This window comes from Megalobrama amblycephala, linkage group LG24, assembly GCF_018812025.1.
Source record: "Megalobrama amblycephala isolate DHTTF-2021 linkage group LG24, ASM1881202v1, whole genome shotgun sequence".
NCBI lineage: Eukaryota > Metazoa > Chordata > Actinopteri > Cypriniformes > Xenocyprididae > Megalobrama > Megalobrama amblycephala.
The window spans coordinates 27393237-27410416 of NC_063067.1; the positions used below are offsets into that span (position 1 = coordinate 27393237).

At 36.5% G+C, this 17180-nt stretch overlaps 1 protein-coding gene and 1 long non-coding RNA gene across 2 annotated transcripts in view; both read right to left on the reverse strand.

Annotated features, from left to right (window-relative positions):
• Window positions 1–1083, reverse strand: part of LOC125260257 (plakophilin-1) — a 41580-nt gene extending 40497 nt beyond the window's left edge. The window contains 1 exon segment of the mRNA XM_048178532.1: window positions 927–1083. Within this exon segment, the coding sequence (XP_048034489.1) occupies window positions 927–960 (34 nt within the window). The 5' untranslated portion in view covers window positions 961–1083.
• Window positions 1084–10739: 9656 nt separating this feature from the next.
• Window positions 10740–11384, reverse strand: LOC125260131. Its single transcript, XR_007182976.1, has 2 exons — window positions 11185–11384; window positions 10740–11080 (listed from the first exon to the last, which is right to left on the reverse strand). It is a non-coding gene; the product is annotated as an uncharacterized LOC125260131 (long non-coding RNA).
• Window positions 11385–17180: the final 5796 nt, after the last annotated feature.

The window sequence follows — 17180 nt, forward strand, 5'->3', positions numbered from 1 at the left end:
CGCTGAATTTTATATATTTGTTGTTGCGTGCCGATACCCGGTTTACAATTTATAGGCTACTAAAGGTTCTAACTATAGTGTTGCATGCCCAAAGGTAATATACACAATTAAACATGTTTAATAAATTATTGTGAGACGAGTCCTAATTGTTTATTGAAAAAAATATATATATTTTCTACTCTATGATGTACAATATTGCCACATATACAGTAGACTGAATGTTATGCTTATACTTGCTTCCAGTCAAATAGTACATTAATTAATCATGATTTTAAAACAAATAATCACTACTATCCCACAATACATAATATGGTGATATTTTTACAGTAATTTGTTATGACACAATGACCTGGACGTGATTTCACACTTAATTTTCCTAATTGTTAGAACTTAATATTTAATGTTACAGTGCGAAATATTGTATTTAGGAGGCATGCAGTATTTTGGGCAAAATGTGCCTATGGGCATTAGGCCCAAAAATGTGGTCTAGGTTCTAGGTTTCCATCTCAAGGTTGAGAGACACACCCCTGTCAGAGACTCTTGTGTTTTTGATATTAATTACAAATGAATGCAGCTTTGCCTCAAAGACCTGCTTCAACTTGCTTATGAAAAAAAAAAAAAAAAATCTCAACTCATATTTTTATTTTTATTTTTTTTTTGTATGTGCATTTTTTTTTTTTTTTTTTTTTTTTTTTTACTTTTTCCAAAAGATGAGATTATCTTACTAATTAATGTTAGTTTAAGGTTAGGTTACCATTAAGATAATAATAATAATAATAATAATAATAATAATAATAATAATAATATATATATATATATATATATATATATATATATATATATATATATATATATATATATATAAAGACGCTGTCTTATTGGCATTCTATATAATACGATACGTGTGTAAATAAGCGCACACTTACTTGTTGGCGACGGAATGGAGTCACTCTTGACCATCTTCGACTTGCCTCTCTTAATGCTTTTCACCTGCTCCAGCACGCGCTGCTGTCCGTCCGCTGTTTTCCGTCAGACGGCAGGACCAGCGAGGTGTCCTCCTTCGAGACGGTGCCCAGAGCCGAGCGAATCGGTTCGGCAGTCATCGCTGCTCTCAGTTGGTTCTGCTCGCACCTTCGGCCAAACCCTTTCGACAACAGACCTGTATGGCCTGCGTAGACTGACTGACAGTTTGTGTAGTGAAGTGTGGAACAACCACACCTAAGTCACGCCCACTAGATGTGTCGCGCCGCGGGCCAATCACAGGTCCGCATTCACTTTATAAACCTGTCAATTACCTGGCGTTTCCTAGTAACCCTGTTAACAGTACAATTGTAGTTCACACACACGCATCACACATTTGTCTAGGTTCATAAAAGGTGGATTGAAAAACTAAATGAGATGGGAGGAAACTATAGAAAGACTTGTGTCATATTCTGTAGAATGTGACATGCGGTTAATGTTCACATATGGAGTCAAATTAATGCCTTAAAGTTTTGCACAAAAATAAAGTTTTGCAAAACACAAAAAAGAATTGAGCAATAAAAAAATGTTTTGCAAACAAAAATAAAGAATTTGCAAAGGAAAAATAAAGTATTGAGCGGAAAAAAATAAGTTTTGCAAATAAAAATAATAAATTGCAAAATAAAATAAAGTAGTGCAAAAATAAAAATATAATCAATTACAAAAATCAAATGACAGCTGTAATCCTATTTTATCTTTGCCACATATTTTTCATGCTCAAACCTACTAAATCATTTGCAACGCTCATTTTATTCTGTGTTTCAGTCAAGTGTGCGCTCACGATACTGGTTTTCCTTTGTGCTGCACTTTTCTGTGCGGATCTCTTTATGGCACTGGTTTGACGTGGGGGTGGAGTCAAGAAACGGGGGTCACGCCCCCGCGAAATGCATTGGAGGGGAACGTAATCGGCGACAGGTGAAATAATTCTTTGACATGGTTAAAAATAATGAATGGTTTGTTTTTGTTGGTTTGTTTAAGCATATGTTGTCGCCGATTACGACCCCCTCCAATGCATTTCTTATAGTAATATGACCCGTTGCGCTCTGTCTCACTGCCTGTATCCACTTTTGTGTCCTTAAAACATTCGTTTTTTGGGGTCAACAGCTTATAAAAACTTATTTCTGGGTTTTTTAGCTTGTTAGCTGTACACCTTGTCACACAGCAGCTTTTAGGCATTGTTCTGTTTTTTGTAATGAGTCAGAAAAGACAAGAAGGCAGCCTGGAGACGGTTGGACATATTATAATAAATGCGCTCTGTCTTTATGCTTGATCTGTTCTGTTCAGTGCCCAAGGAAGTCGACCGGAAGTTGAAGTCGGCCGCGTGCCGCCATCTTGTAGCAGAACTTCACTTGCGTTAGCATCCCATTGACTCCCATTCATTTTGGCGTCACTTTGACAGCGAATAACTTTACATCTGAGGCGTTTAAAGACTCCATTTGTCCATTATTTATTTCTAAAGATACACGACAATGTATAAAGGGCTCCATTACCTTCTATGTTACATTATGGCCCCGTAGAAACAGTTTTTGTAAAAATAGGCTAACGATTGCGTCATAACCACTCGACTCTCTGTCGCACAGTAGAGAAATTACCGTACAGACAGGAGGAGAAGCTCGCAGGCAATAGTATGCATTAACTTAATATGGCGTTCTGGCGTTACATTTTAAAATACTATACAAAATAATTAATCAGAATACTTACTCCTGCTCACTCACGCCAAAGAACTCCCCGCTCAAGCTCGCCGTCTCTGCAAGATTAACGATGGCACAGCTACTAGAAGATTTACATCTGTCAGACAGGTTGCTGACGTCATCAAGCTTAGTTTGAGTCTGCGCGTCAGAAACGGAAGTGCTAAAAATCGCTAAAATGGGCTTCACTTGTCTCAATTGAGTTCCAATGGGGTCGCTGTGTCCATTTCTTTTACTGTCTATGGTTCTGTTCCGATCTGCGTCTCCTGCCGATGACGTGTTTTCGCGGGGGCGTGCCCCCGTTTCTTGACTCCACCCCCACGTCAAACCAGTGCCATAAAGAGAACCGCACAGAAAAGTGCAGCGCAAAGGAAAACCGGTATCGTGAGCGCACGCTTGACTGAAACGCAGAATAAAATGAGCGTTGCAAATGATTTAGTAGGTTTGAGCATGAAAAAAAATGTGGCAAAGATAAAATAGGATTACAGCTGTCATTGATTTTTGTAATTGACTATATTTTTATTTTTGCACTACGTTATTTTATTTTGCAATTTATTATTTTTGTTTGCAAAACTTATTTTTTTCTGCTCAATACTTTATTTTTCCTTTGCAATTCTTTATTTTTCTTTGCAAAACATTTTTTTATTGCTCAATTCTTTTTTTTTTTTTTTTTTTTTGCAAAACTTTATTTTTGTGCAAAACTTTAAGGCATTAATTTGACTCCATATTCACAAGCTCCAGATCTTTTGTGACTGAGTGCTCAGTCTACCATCACACCTCAGTGACAGATCTCGCAGGAGCCCAACCATTCACTCAGCAGAGCATTACAACTGTACATGCTTCAGTGCATCACCCTCCATGACTCACACTGTTGTGATCACACACAGTAAGCTTTAAAAGTGTTGTAACTCTATAGCCCTTCTTTTACAGCCACGCCCGGAAATACGGTTTTCTCATACTGCTTTGTTAAGTAACAAAAGGATTAAGATTTTAAATAACACTTATGGCATTGGTTTCCCAAAGTACTTAAATATTATAAAGACCTAGAAGCCACTTTTTTTTTTACTCATGCTTATTGCTTTTGAAGTCTGACTTAGCAGTATGGCATCTTTACAGAAAAAGTGGCATTGAAACCAACTCTGAAGCACTTCGGTAAAGTTGGTTTTATATTCGCACATTCGGACATCCGTATTCAATAGCCTTGTTAATCACACTACATTGGACATTCAGTGGACATTCACAAGGAAATATGCCATTAAAACAATACTTGCCTATTTTGATCGACTGTGAAAAATGTTGTAAGTTGACAATCGTTGGTTGTCAATATCATGTCACTGCTTAAAATTCGCAAACATTCATTTATTGCACATTTATTGGAAAGTCTGAATTTATCAGAAGTCCGAATGTGCGAATATAAAACCAACTTTACCGAAGTCTCTGAAGCGGCATAAAATCACAAACATGTGCATTTACACAGACTGTTTAATGCTTCTCTGAAGCAGCATAAATGCATTTACACATTTACAACATCGCAGGAAACAATGCTTTGAACATAACTATTTTAAAACTACAGTTTTAACAAAATGAATTTAAAAATATTGAAATAACAAACAATGAAATAAAACTCGAAATAAAACAAATACGAAATTTTAAATTATTTCCTCTGTGTGCTAGCTATCTCACGCCTTGATGTTTGTCATAATTCTGTGGTACTGATAGTTATTTTCTATTTCTTAATAAAAACTGTTACAGTTTGAACAAAAGCTACAAAGAAATTATTCATTATTACACCGGGTAAATCACCACAGGATTAAAAGAGCCAGAAACAACAAATGATGCTAGCGGTTGCGTGTCAGGCAGGACAGCAGATGTCACCAGACCGTCGTGTGTGTGTGAAATATCGTCCTCGAGGAGATGATTTTTGGAATATAATATATCCCAGATAGCACACGTACGTCTGCAAGACGTCTGTTAAAGATCACTTCATCTGGAAAGCATCTGCTGTTTACAAACATCTAATAGACGTCTTTAAGATGTCAGTTTTACATACATTCTAAATCATAAAATCTTAAAGACGTCTTCTAAACGTCTATTTGACATCTGACAGGATACGTCCTATAGACGTTCCAGATGAGAACCCAAATACGTCTTCCAGATGTAAACACGCACATCAAATAGACGTCTCCGAGATGTACGTGTGCTAGTGACGCCGATTGTGGCAGCGTGTTGATCTGACAGTGGCTGCGTCCGAAAACCTAGGTAGCTGACTTGCTGCCTTATCAAGCAATGACTTGTAAGGCAGCGTTTGTGTGTGAAGGCACCCCAGGAAACGGATTTCGGACAGACTTCTGAGGCAGCATAAAGGCAGGAACACACCAAGCCTACAGTCGGCCGACTAAGTTTTCTCAAGGTCAGAACACACAAAGCCGACGCCGACGAACTAGCGGAGACGAAAGCTATGGAACGCCAAATGGGTCAAAATACGCCAGTAACCAAACGCCTGGTGCCCAGAAAACGCCGTTATTTGCGGCGTTTTAGACGAAAAGACGGCGCAAAATACGGCGTTATGTAGTACAAGCGCCGTAAATGACGGCGTTTTCACCGCAAAAACGCCGTTCATTTCGCCGTTTGGCGTTCCATATTACGCCGTCAGTTACGGCGCTTCAGTCTGTCAAAGACGGCGTAAAAAGCGGCGTTTTCTATAATATTCAAACCAGCCCCTCCTTTTACTACACAGCCCAGCCCCATTAAAAGACGGTAAGACCTGTGTAGTAGAATGTCGATCCACCTCAAGAGTCCTGTCTTTTAACGCTATTGCAACTGATATTTGGACTTTCATCTTGTGATATTTGTATTTTTTCATTGGGCATGTGTGTATGTGCCTTTTCCTTAATCATATATGCCTAAGTAAAACTATTTTATAATCTTTTGTGTACGTTATTGTTTGTGAAAACCACAGAGCTATCGTTTGTTCACTAGTCAGTAGTCTACTCTTTATTTCGTGACAGGAGTTCGAGGTCTCTCTCTCTCTCTCTCTCTCTCTCTCTCCTTTTCGGTTTTTGTATTATTCTGTTTGGTCTTTTAAATATCTACAACTGTATGTTGCTGACAACTTAACCAACAGGAAATGCTTTATTCATAATGCTTTTTAACAGGCGACCTGGCACATGCTTTAATAGCCTACACGCAACAGCTAAATATAGGTTTCTTATTGTTGTGTGCAATGGCTTTGGGTCAGGTTTATTGTTGATTAAAAATATTTCCTACACAAGCGAGTTTATTTTCGCCCACTTGATGCAAACCTTGAGCATAATACCTATAGGTTTCTGACGAACAAAACGGTAATGTAGGCTACATATACATTTCCTTGCTTTGTTCTTAACCTGATTAATTAATTTATCTCTTACATCGAGCAATGCTGCTGAATAAATAAATATAAACAAATTATTGAGGTTACAGCAAATACACAAGGATTGTCTCGATCCTGTTGCATATTTCCCGACATTATAGCTGTTCTTTGTGTGCTCGTAATTACAATTTCTAGCAGCGCGGTGAGCATTTTTCAGTTCAATCATAGAATAATCAATTCTGTCAAACTTCCAATAGACAATTCCTAGACCTACAGACAGTTCTGTAATAACTACTGGCACTAGGCCTATATTTTTTTTTTACCAGTAGCATATTCTTCTTTTTTTATTGGCCAATGCACTTTAATAGATTCAATTAAAAAAATAAAGCCTTTCTTTCGGTTTGGAAAAAATTATATCTTAATATTGATCAATGTTTCAACAACACACACACACACACACACACACACACACACACACACACACACACACACACACATATATATATATATAGCCTATATAATTATTATTATTTTTTTTTTCTCTCGATCCAGCACATCACAAAGGGCTATTCTGAGTTAAACGAGCGGACTGAGCGAGAATCTTCAGAGAGGCGCTCTCACTATGGAGGAAATATTACCGCTCCGCTCACATGCTCTGCACTGGAACATCATCGGCTAGCTACTAAGACTGTAATAGGCCTATATTATTCATTAAGTAATTTATTTTAATTTTAGCTGGATACTATTTGCACCTCAGTATTTTGTACATTATAAAACAGTAGGCTATGCAATAATAACATATTGAGTGTAAATGATTATATTTATTAAATAATAATTGCCACCTTATGGGACAATAAAGCTTTCCCTACACCTACCAATAAACCTGATCGATAAACACGTGTTTATCGATCAGGTTTATTGGTAGGTGTAGAATCTTTTGCTATGCGTTTGGTACCCAGAAGCTACAACGATATATGACGCCACATTAAAGAGCGCCAAAACGGTATTTATTGCTTGAATTTCTTAATGAAATGGACAGAATAAAAATCTGAAATCTGAGACTTTGTTCCATATCAAAAGCAACACAAAGCATTAAGCCTATTACGATTTATTGGGTGGGAGGCGCAGCTATGTTTATTCGTCAACTGAAAACAACATAGCCAAAAGATCGACTGGGATTTACGAATCGATATCGGTCTTATGACTGTGACCAAAACAGCAAGGAGACATTTTAATTGTTTATTAATAAAGTAATGTTTTCTGAATCAGTGTCGGCGGCAAAGATGAAGTTGACATTGACTCTCCTCATCTCCTCATGGATGCGCTTAGAGAGAGAATGCACATTTTATTCGGTTTATTCTATATAAACCGAGTAGCCTATTTCATTTTATTTTGAATGATTTCGTTTTCGTTAAAGTAGATATTTCATGCTTTCTATAGAGATATTTCTCATGTCTCTGAGGCAGCCTATACGCTGAGTTTTGGTTCATTCATGTAAGATGCGCTCCAGTTCGCGCGCCAGTGATCGCGCCCGCGCTTCCATGTCATGATTATATTTTCTACTATATTTGCTTCTTATTTATTACACCCAGGCAATTGGTTGATGAAACATTGATTAAAATTAAGATACAATTTTTACAAAACGAAATTCACTTTAAAGAAAGGCTTTCTACAAAATAAAACTTCATGAAGTGATCAAAATCATGTCTGACACACTCATGTCTCCCGACATACTGTGCATCCTATAATGCATCTTACTCATGCTCTTCACTTTTCATAATCAAATAGATGAATTTAAAACATAACATATTTTATTATATATACTATATACATATACTATTTAAACATAAATATGAAACCACGTTTTCTTTAATGGCTACCAACACGTAGCCTATAGTACAGTACAGATAAATTTCACGTGCGAATTACCAATTCAAATGTGAACAAAAATAAAAGCAATTATTGTAATTAAAAGATGAAAATTAAAATGACGGGTAATAATAGATTATGACGGATTTTTACGACCTTGTCCGTCAAAGTTACAGTCTAACGCAACCTCTGATATATATATATATATATATATATATATATATATATATATATATATATATATATATATATATGTGTGTGTGTGTGTGTGTGTGTGTGTGTGTGTGTGTGTGTGTGTGTGTGTGTGTGTGTGTGTGTGTGTGTTGTTGAAACATTGATCAATATTAAGATATAATTTTTCCAAACCGAAAGAAAGGCTTTATTTTTTTAATTGAATCTATTAAAGTGCGTAGGCCAATAAAAAAAGAAGAATATATATGCTACTGGTAAAAAAAAAATATAGGCCTAGTGCCAGTAGTTATTACAGAACTGTCTGTAGGTCTAGGAATTGTCTATTGGAAGTTTGACAGAATTGATTATTCTATGATTGAACTGAAAAATGCTCACCTCGCTGCTAGAAATTGTAATTACGAGCACACAAAGAACAGCTATAATGTCGGGAAATATGCAACAGGACGGAGACAATCCTTGTGTATTTGCTGTAACCGCAATAATGTGTTTATATTTATTTATTCAGCAGCATTGCTCGATGTAAGAGATAAATTAATTCATCAGGTTAAGAACAAAGCAAGGAAATGTATAGCCTACATTACCGTTTTGTTCGTCAGAAACCTATAGGTATTATGCTCAAGGTTTGCATCAAGTGGGCGAAAATAAACTCGCTTGTGTAGGAAATATTTTTTAATCAACAATAAACCCGACAAAGCCATTGCACACAGCAATAAGAAGCCTATATTTAGCTGTTGCGTGTAGGCTATTAAAGCATGTGCCAGGTCGCCTGTTAAAAAGCATTATGAATAAAGCATTTCCTGTTGGTTAAGTTGTCAGCAACATACAGTTGTAGATATTTAAAAGACCAAACAGAATAATACAAAAACCGAAAAGGAGAGAGAGAGAGAGAGAGAGAGAGAGAGACCTCGAACTCCTGTCACGAAATAAAGAGTAGACTACTGACTAGTGAACAAACGATTAGCTCTGTGGTTTTCACAAACAATAACGTACACAAAAGATTATAAAATAGTTTTACTTAGGCATATATGATTAAGCAAAAGGCACATACACACATGCCCAATGAAAAAATACAAATATCACACGATGAAAGTCCAAATCGACATTCTACTACACAGGTCTTACCGTCTTTTAATGGGGCTGGGCTGTGTAGTAAAAGGAGGGGCTGGTTTGAATATTATAGAAAACGCCGCTTTTTACGCCGTCTTTGACAGACTGAAGCGCCGTAACTGACGGCGTAATATGGAACGCCAAACGGCGAAATGAACGGCGTTTTGGGTCGGATCAAAACCGCCGATATTAATGGCGTTTCTGCGGTGAAAACGCCGCCATTTACGGCGCTTGTACTACATAACGCCGTATTTTGCGCCGTCTTTTCGTCTAAAACGCCGCAAATAACGGCGTTTTCTGGGCACCAGGCGTTTGGTTACTGGCGTATTTTGACCCATTTGGCGTTCCATAGAAAGCAGACTGCGGGGCTGGCTCACGTCGGCAGTGTCTGTGTCCAAAGTTGCCCTGACACTCCAAACCGACACTAAACAGCCGACGGCCAAGTAGCACGTCCGTTCTGCGCCTGCGTGAGATGAAATGCCTTTCCGAACCAGCAGGCGGCAGTAGCTAAACAACCAATCAGAATGATCAGATGGCCCGACGAGCTCCAACGGCTCCAACGCCGAGGCTGCGTTCCAGTTCGGTTTTTAAATGCCCTTCCCTCGCTAACTTCACTCGGTCTCAAAAGGCTTGTTTGAGATGAGCAAATTCTGCGCAGAACCGATCACCGGTGATCACCGCGAGATGCATGCCGGTTAGAAATGTGTCCGAGGGTGGGCCGCCTTGCTCTGATGTCATGCCGACGTGTGTCAAAAACCTCTCGCGAGTGCGAGGCGGACGTGTCGGATTCTGCAGTCGAGCGCAGTTGCTCTCCACCGACTGCGCTGACCAAAAGCACGATGGGAAACGACTTGCTGACGACACAGCTTAAAGCGTATTGGTTTAAACAACCGTGATGTATTGATCTGATTTAAAATGTTTGATTTTAAAACTGTAATATCATGTTTTTATGTGTAAAAATAATGTGTGAATATTCCCAAACTCTCTGACACAGTGATCTCTCTATGGGTTATGCGAACGTTGTCATTTATTTAAAAAAAATATAAAAACATGTCTATAATTAAAGTAAAAATGATTGATACACACATCTTTCGAATGGAAATAAATAACAAGTACTTTGGGTGTATTGTTCATTATGTTTATTTTCATATAAAAGCAACAGAACTTAAATTACATCCAGTTTATCAGCAACACAGCGCACGAGTGTGAATCCCGCGATATCCGCCTTTGATCTCGTAGGTTCTGATCCACTACGAGAACAGAGAACTGTCCCAGCTAGCAAAAAAAGGTCCCCAGAACGTCCCCTGAATGGCCTCTGCGAACGTCCCCCGAACGTCCATGTGTAGGGTCCTCTGGCTGTCCCGGGGACATCCGCAAAGACGTCCTCCGGACGTTCACGGGGACGTTCACAGGACGTTCAGCGGCCATTCGGGACGTTTAGGGGACTTTCGATTAAGTCCTCTTATTGTTTTTTTATTTTACTTCTAGGTTAACAAAAGAACACAAATACGTTGTAAGGAGAAAAATACATTTATTTATTTATAGTAAATGAGCAGTTTCATAATTGTTGTGCTCTTTCCGTGTGTGTGTGTGTGTGTGTGTGTGTGTGTGTGTGTGTGTGTGTGTGTGTGTTATGCAGTTGTGCACGCGCGTCTCTCGTTGTCAGCTGTGGTAGTCCGATGGCAGTTTTTTTCGATGGCTTCTAACCTAAAACGACAAAATGAACACATTCAATAATGTTTCAGGTATCGTTTGTCTATTAAGAAACATTTGTTACTGACAATTTGGATTCGTGAGACCAAGATTAGCGTACATTTGAAGATAGGCCGTAACGGTCAGCCGCGACGGACAACAACTTCAGCAAACGTTTGTAAATGTAATCTTGTCATATAATTTAAACTTTACAAGATAAACAGTGGTTATGGTAGCCAATGTCTGCTAAACTAAAATTTAAAATACCTTTTCGACCGACGAAAGAGAAAACTCAAGGCCTCATCTGAGAAAATCACCGGCAGGACCGTTAACTGTCGACGCAGCCGAGCGTTGCCATGGCTACATGCGCGTAACCTAAAGAATGACGTCACTCGATCGTCACTTGCTTGTATCTCACAGTGTGGCTATATTACACTTTTTGCCACATGCTATACCTTTCTTATGTGTAAAAATTAAAGTATTTTTTTTTTAAATAACTTTTCTTTAATAAAACCATGTTTGACAGGTATTTATGGGTATAGGAATTGTCTTACCTGTGTTATTTTCCAATTTCTTTGCCAGCAAAGTGCTTTTCCATTCTTCATCTTTTCTTTGGCTGCATTCATCAGTTGAAGTCAATAACATTATTTTAGAGCTCCAGTTCAGGGTGATTGGGACACTTTTTACCATTGAGATGACTTGGATAAAATGTCCCATTCTTATATTATCCCACATCTTATATTCAGTAGCCTACTATTGGGGGGCATCATGATTTTGATGTTTAAAATGATAACTGCTGAAAGCACACATGATCTGATGACATCTTTAATTAGTTAGTAGGTTGAAGTTACTCCATTATTTTTCCCATAGGCTAACATGAAGTTGTTCATTTTTAATATTTACTTCATTTTACAATGAATGGGTCATTCTACAGAAAAGTCAACTTTTCTGTCCCTTTACAGAAATATTACACTTGAAAACAATTTTTTTTATATATTTTAATATGAAACAATATTTGAACAATTAAACCTTCTTGCGCATCAATGTGGCAGTATTTGTTTTTTAATTATAAAAATTCCAAACAGCACAGAAGTGCTCGTCCCCACAGTCATGTGGGAAAGTGCTTTATTTTGAGCTCAGAAACAGGGTTTAAATACAATAATGTATGCATAACTGTCAAATATATTATGTAAATGACATAAAAAAACAAAAAACAAATGCTGAATAAATATTATAAAATATATTAAAAAAAAAACCCTGGTGTTGTGTCACTGGTGTTACCTTTAACAAAAATCTCTTATTTTGAAATAAAATCACACTGTTGACATCAGTTGACTACCTTCTTCCTATTTCCTGAAGATCCATGAAGAAAGACACATGGAAAGTCCACTATCTCTTTTCAGTTATCAGAAATTTTAATTAGAAAATCATAATTTCATATGAAGCTTTTAGTTGAAGTCACTGGTGTGACCTACTTTATTATTAGGGAATTTTAAAAAACTAGAATACAAATGGATTAAACTACTTAATTTAGTGAATATACCATGATTGACAACATGTGGGTTGACACCTTGCAGCAGCCATAAAATGCATTTTTCATGAAAAATGTCACTGGTGTTACTGTCACTGGTGTTGTTTATAGAAAAAAAAACTTTATTCAAAGCTATTTATTTAGTTATTTTGCATAAAATAGCACTAAATAATGTGATTCTAACTTTTTTTCCTATTGTTAATCCTTCTTTGGTCAGATATGGCTAAATTGAGGGTATTTGACTAAACTGAGAAGCTGAGAAGCAGCGACTTTATGGACAGCGTATTTTACAGACATTTTTAAAATGTTGTTTATGATCTTTTACTGACTGCTTTCACTAAGTGTCAATGAAAAGTCTTTGATTGTATAAAAAATGTAAAAAATTTAGTCTCCTCTCCTTGATTATAGTTGAAGAATAAGTAGGCTATCTTTGGTCCTACACTCTAAAAAATGCTGGGTTGTTATAAATATGGACAAACCCAACCGTTGGGTTACAAAATGCATTTAAAAATTTAACCCAATGGTTGGGTTTGTCCATTTTTGACCCAAACTTGGGTTGAAACAACCCAGCATTGTTTAGAGTGTATGTATCTGTCACTGGTGATTCATTGTGTCACTGTTGTTACCGTTTTTCTCATTAAATAAAATGTGTCATATGTGACATGATAATACTTTTACATTCATTGAATTCTGCTAAACTCAAGAATTAAGATGTAAAGGATTGCATTACTTGTTTATAACTGTTTTTCAAATATTTCCATTGTTATAGCAAATACATGCATAATTAAATTAGCATAATTCAATCACTTTTAACTAACCTGAAAAAAAAAACACATAATCTCCTTATTTTTTTCATTATCTTTTTTTCTGTAACTCTGACTGCATGTGCTGAAAAAATTGAGAAATATCATTTCATAAAAATGTTTAAAATGCCAGAGAAGTATGGTAACAGTGACAAAAAAATGGTACATGCTGTCTTTAAATGCACAAAAAATAATAATAATAATAATAATAAATCATAAAGCTGTCATTTGTATTCATAAAGTCAATGTGTAATATAATAATGTGGTCTAAGTTTAAACGTTAGAAAAAGAAAGACATTTTAAGACATTTTGTCATACCAAAAGTGGACTTTTCTGTAGAATGACCCGAATTCAATTACTATTTTTACTTGAAGTAAAACCATAATATCAACCTGCACAACAAAACAATCATGGTTTCTGTAAATCCATTATCATGTTTAAAGGGATTTTTAAGGAACACAACCTCCTTTAAATCCAGTAGGTTTAGTTTCATTTGCCCTTTGTCTGAGTTTCAAGGTGTCAGGTCTGTTGATAAAAGGCAACGCTGTTTTTTTTTTTTACAAGTGTTGTTATGGAAATACCAGATGAGGGACGTCAGTAGGACTTTCGCAAACTGGCAAGGACTTGAATGTCCTCCGAACGTCCGTCAGCGAACGTTACAAAGCGGACCAAACGCGGACGTCCCCCGAACGTCCGGCGAACGTCCGCCAGCGAACGTTAAAAAGCGGACCAAACGCGGACGTCCCCCGAACGTCCGTCAGCGAACGTTACAAAGCGGACCAAACGCGGACGTCCTCCGAACGTCCGCCAGCGAACGTTACAAAGCGGACCAAACGCGGACCTTAACGGACGTTCACAACGTCCGGGGGACGTCCCTTGTTTGCTGGGTGTTCGTCTTGCCTGCACTTTTTTCACTCCTCCCCTAACTGCAGCCGCCTACTCTCGGCTGAACTTCAGGCGAGGCTAGGCGCATCTCAAACAAGCCTATTGACTCGGATGTACGTCATTGCTTACGTTGCACGAGTGTCCACTTCTGGCGGAACCTTTGTATGGGCTGAACTGGAACGTCCTAAGCCCTTGATCACTTGGAATCCGCAATGGAGCTGATTTATTATTTATTTTTTCCCCTTACAAAATTGTTTAATACAGCATTCTATGTGTATATATGTGTGTTTTAAATGTTTAAAAAGTAATTAATATATCATAGAGTTGTTTGTGGTGGGGTAAATTAAACGCGATATGCGGTGACGTCACAATCGTGTTGCATTGTGGGTTATGGAGCTGCCTGAAGTGTACATATGAAGTAGACTCGCTCCCTCGGTCAAAATCGAGGGAACGAGGGTCTGTCCATATAAACTTCCCTCGTCCACTTCACGAAGTGGAACGCACTTCAAAATGGCGGCAGGGATTCCCCCGAGGGGAAGTGTTTAGGGAAGTTCGCGAGTGCGTGTCTAAAACCGAACTGGAACGCAGCCCGATTCAACGGCTGCGTCCGAAAACCCAGGTAGCTGTCTTGCTGCCTCGCTGTCTTATAAGAGAATGACTTGTACGGCAGTGTTTGTGCATGAAGGCACCTCACGAAATTGATTTCAGACAGACTTCTGAGGCAGCGTAACAGTTTAATGATCTACAGCAATATAGCGCGAGCTTTGGTGAGAACTAAACAAATATTTAATTATTACAGTAGTAATTTCTCGATAGAAATGATATCAAAATTAAATATGTTGGTCAAAATTGTACATTTATACACAAACTGAGCAGAAAACGTCATCTTTATTTTTCTAGCTCAACTGTCACAGAATGGAAAGCACAGGATTGTGGGATATCAAAGGCAGCTAAGGATACATCTATGCTTCCTTCAAAAATCGATCTGAGGAAGGTATCTCATGAGACAGGAAGTGAAGCTAACATTGGATTTGGACGTCCCTTGATGGGCACGATAAATGGACTGATAAAGGGAGCTATAAAGCATTTTTGTTGAAGTACAATGTCATTTTGACCATAATAATGTACCAAATCTAACTCGTATAAATATTTCAGTAGTATAGAAAAATACTATACATACATTTATAGGTAAAATCGAACTCCTAACCTCCTGTAGGCTCATAGATATATCTATGCTGTAGCCTAGGCTACCTATTCTGTGACGTCAAACAACTTCCCTGTGCAAAGGATCATGGGGGCCCTAAGTGTCCATCAGTTGTTCCCGGTTCCCTTCAATCCTTCATTCATCAAGGGCCATATATATATATATATATATATATATATATATATATATATATATATATATATATATATATATATATATATATATTTTTTTTTTTTCCCTTTTAATTTTTTCATTTTTTTTATTATTATTATTGAAACAACAGTATGGGAATACAAAGACATTTGAATATATAAAACAATTATCAAAATTCAATAATCAAAATTATGTATCTTATATCACAAATCACTCATGTTTCTATTACATTAAGTATCCTTTTCAACAGCTTAGATGTCTTAACAGCTTTTCGATTGTTCTGTATTGATGTTAGAGAGTCATAAAAAATCTTAAAATCAGTGGAAAATAGTCTACCATTTGGTACAGACGATATACATTTTGCTTTATGTATATGATATTTCCCTAATAGAATACGAAGTTTAACTATATTATCCATTTCCAATAAACCAGTATCACAATCCATAAACAAGACCATTACATCAGTTATAGTGACAAACTTGTAAAACAAGTCAAAAAGAAAAACAGAAACCAAAATAATTTGGTATAATTACAACTGAAGAATAGGTGTACAAATGTTTCTGTTTCTTCTTTACAAAAACTACATAATGGCGAAAACCCTTCTTTAAATTTACTAATAAAATTGTTACATGGATAATATCTATTTATTATTTTAAAGTGAGTTTCTTTGACTTTATTAGGAATTACAAATTTATTTATATCTGACCACAAATTCTGAAAAACAAGGGAGTGATAAGTTTCCACTTCACCATTACCTTAGGTGAAACAGTTTTTTCTTTGATTAATATTTTTCTGATATACATATTATTACATTTTATATCCCTAGTCAGAGCAGGAAGAGAACCAATTACAGGATTATACATCTTTTCGTTTTTTTATAAGATAGAGTAGTTTCGGTGAGATACAATGAATGAGTTTTAAATATTCTTTAAAAAATATATTTGTCCCAAGATAATTAACAAAGTTATTATAATTATATAAGTCAGCTGACTGATTTATCAAGTCTGTAACAAAAATTAAGCATTTGTTAAACCAATCATTCCAAAAAAAATTTTTTTTTTTTTTAATAATATGTATTGGTTGTTCCAAATTACACAGGAATGGGGATAGAAATTATGTTTGTTGACTAATTTCTAGGCATTCAAAGCTTGTTTGTGAAAATTAGACAACTTAATTGGGAGTTTAGTGCATTTATAAATCACAGGTAAGTACAAAATTAAGACCACCACATTCTTTGAAAATTAAATTGGGAATAAAGTTGTTTTCACAAAGACAGTGCTTGATCAAATTAATTTTAAATATATTATTGATAGTGTCAAAATCTAAAGCATTTAGTCCTCCTTCTGATACACTTCTGATTATGGTTTTCCTTTTAATATAGGCTACTCTTGCCTCTCCAGATAAATTTAAATAAAATTGTATCAAGTGTGGCACACATTTTAGAATCTACATAAAGAGACAATGCAGGATATACAAGTCTGGAGATCCCTTCTGCCTTGGAAATCAATACACAACCTTAAATAGATACATTTCTTTGGAGCCAACAGTTAAAAATATTTCTTGTTTTTTGTAATCTTTGCGAAAAATTCTCTGTGATTCTCTTTGAGGCTGATTTACTAATTACAATATCCAAGTATCTAACTACCTGTTTAACCTGTATTTCAGATATAGCCTACATGAGTCTTCT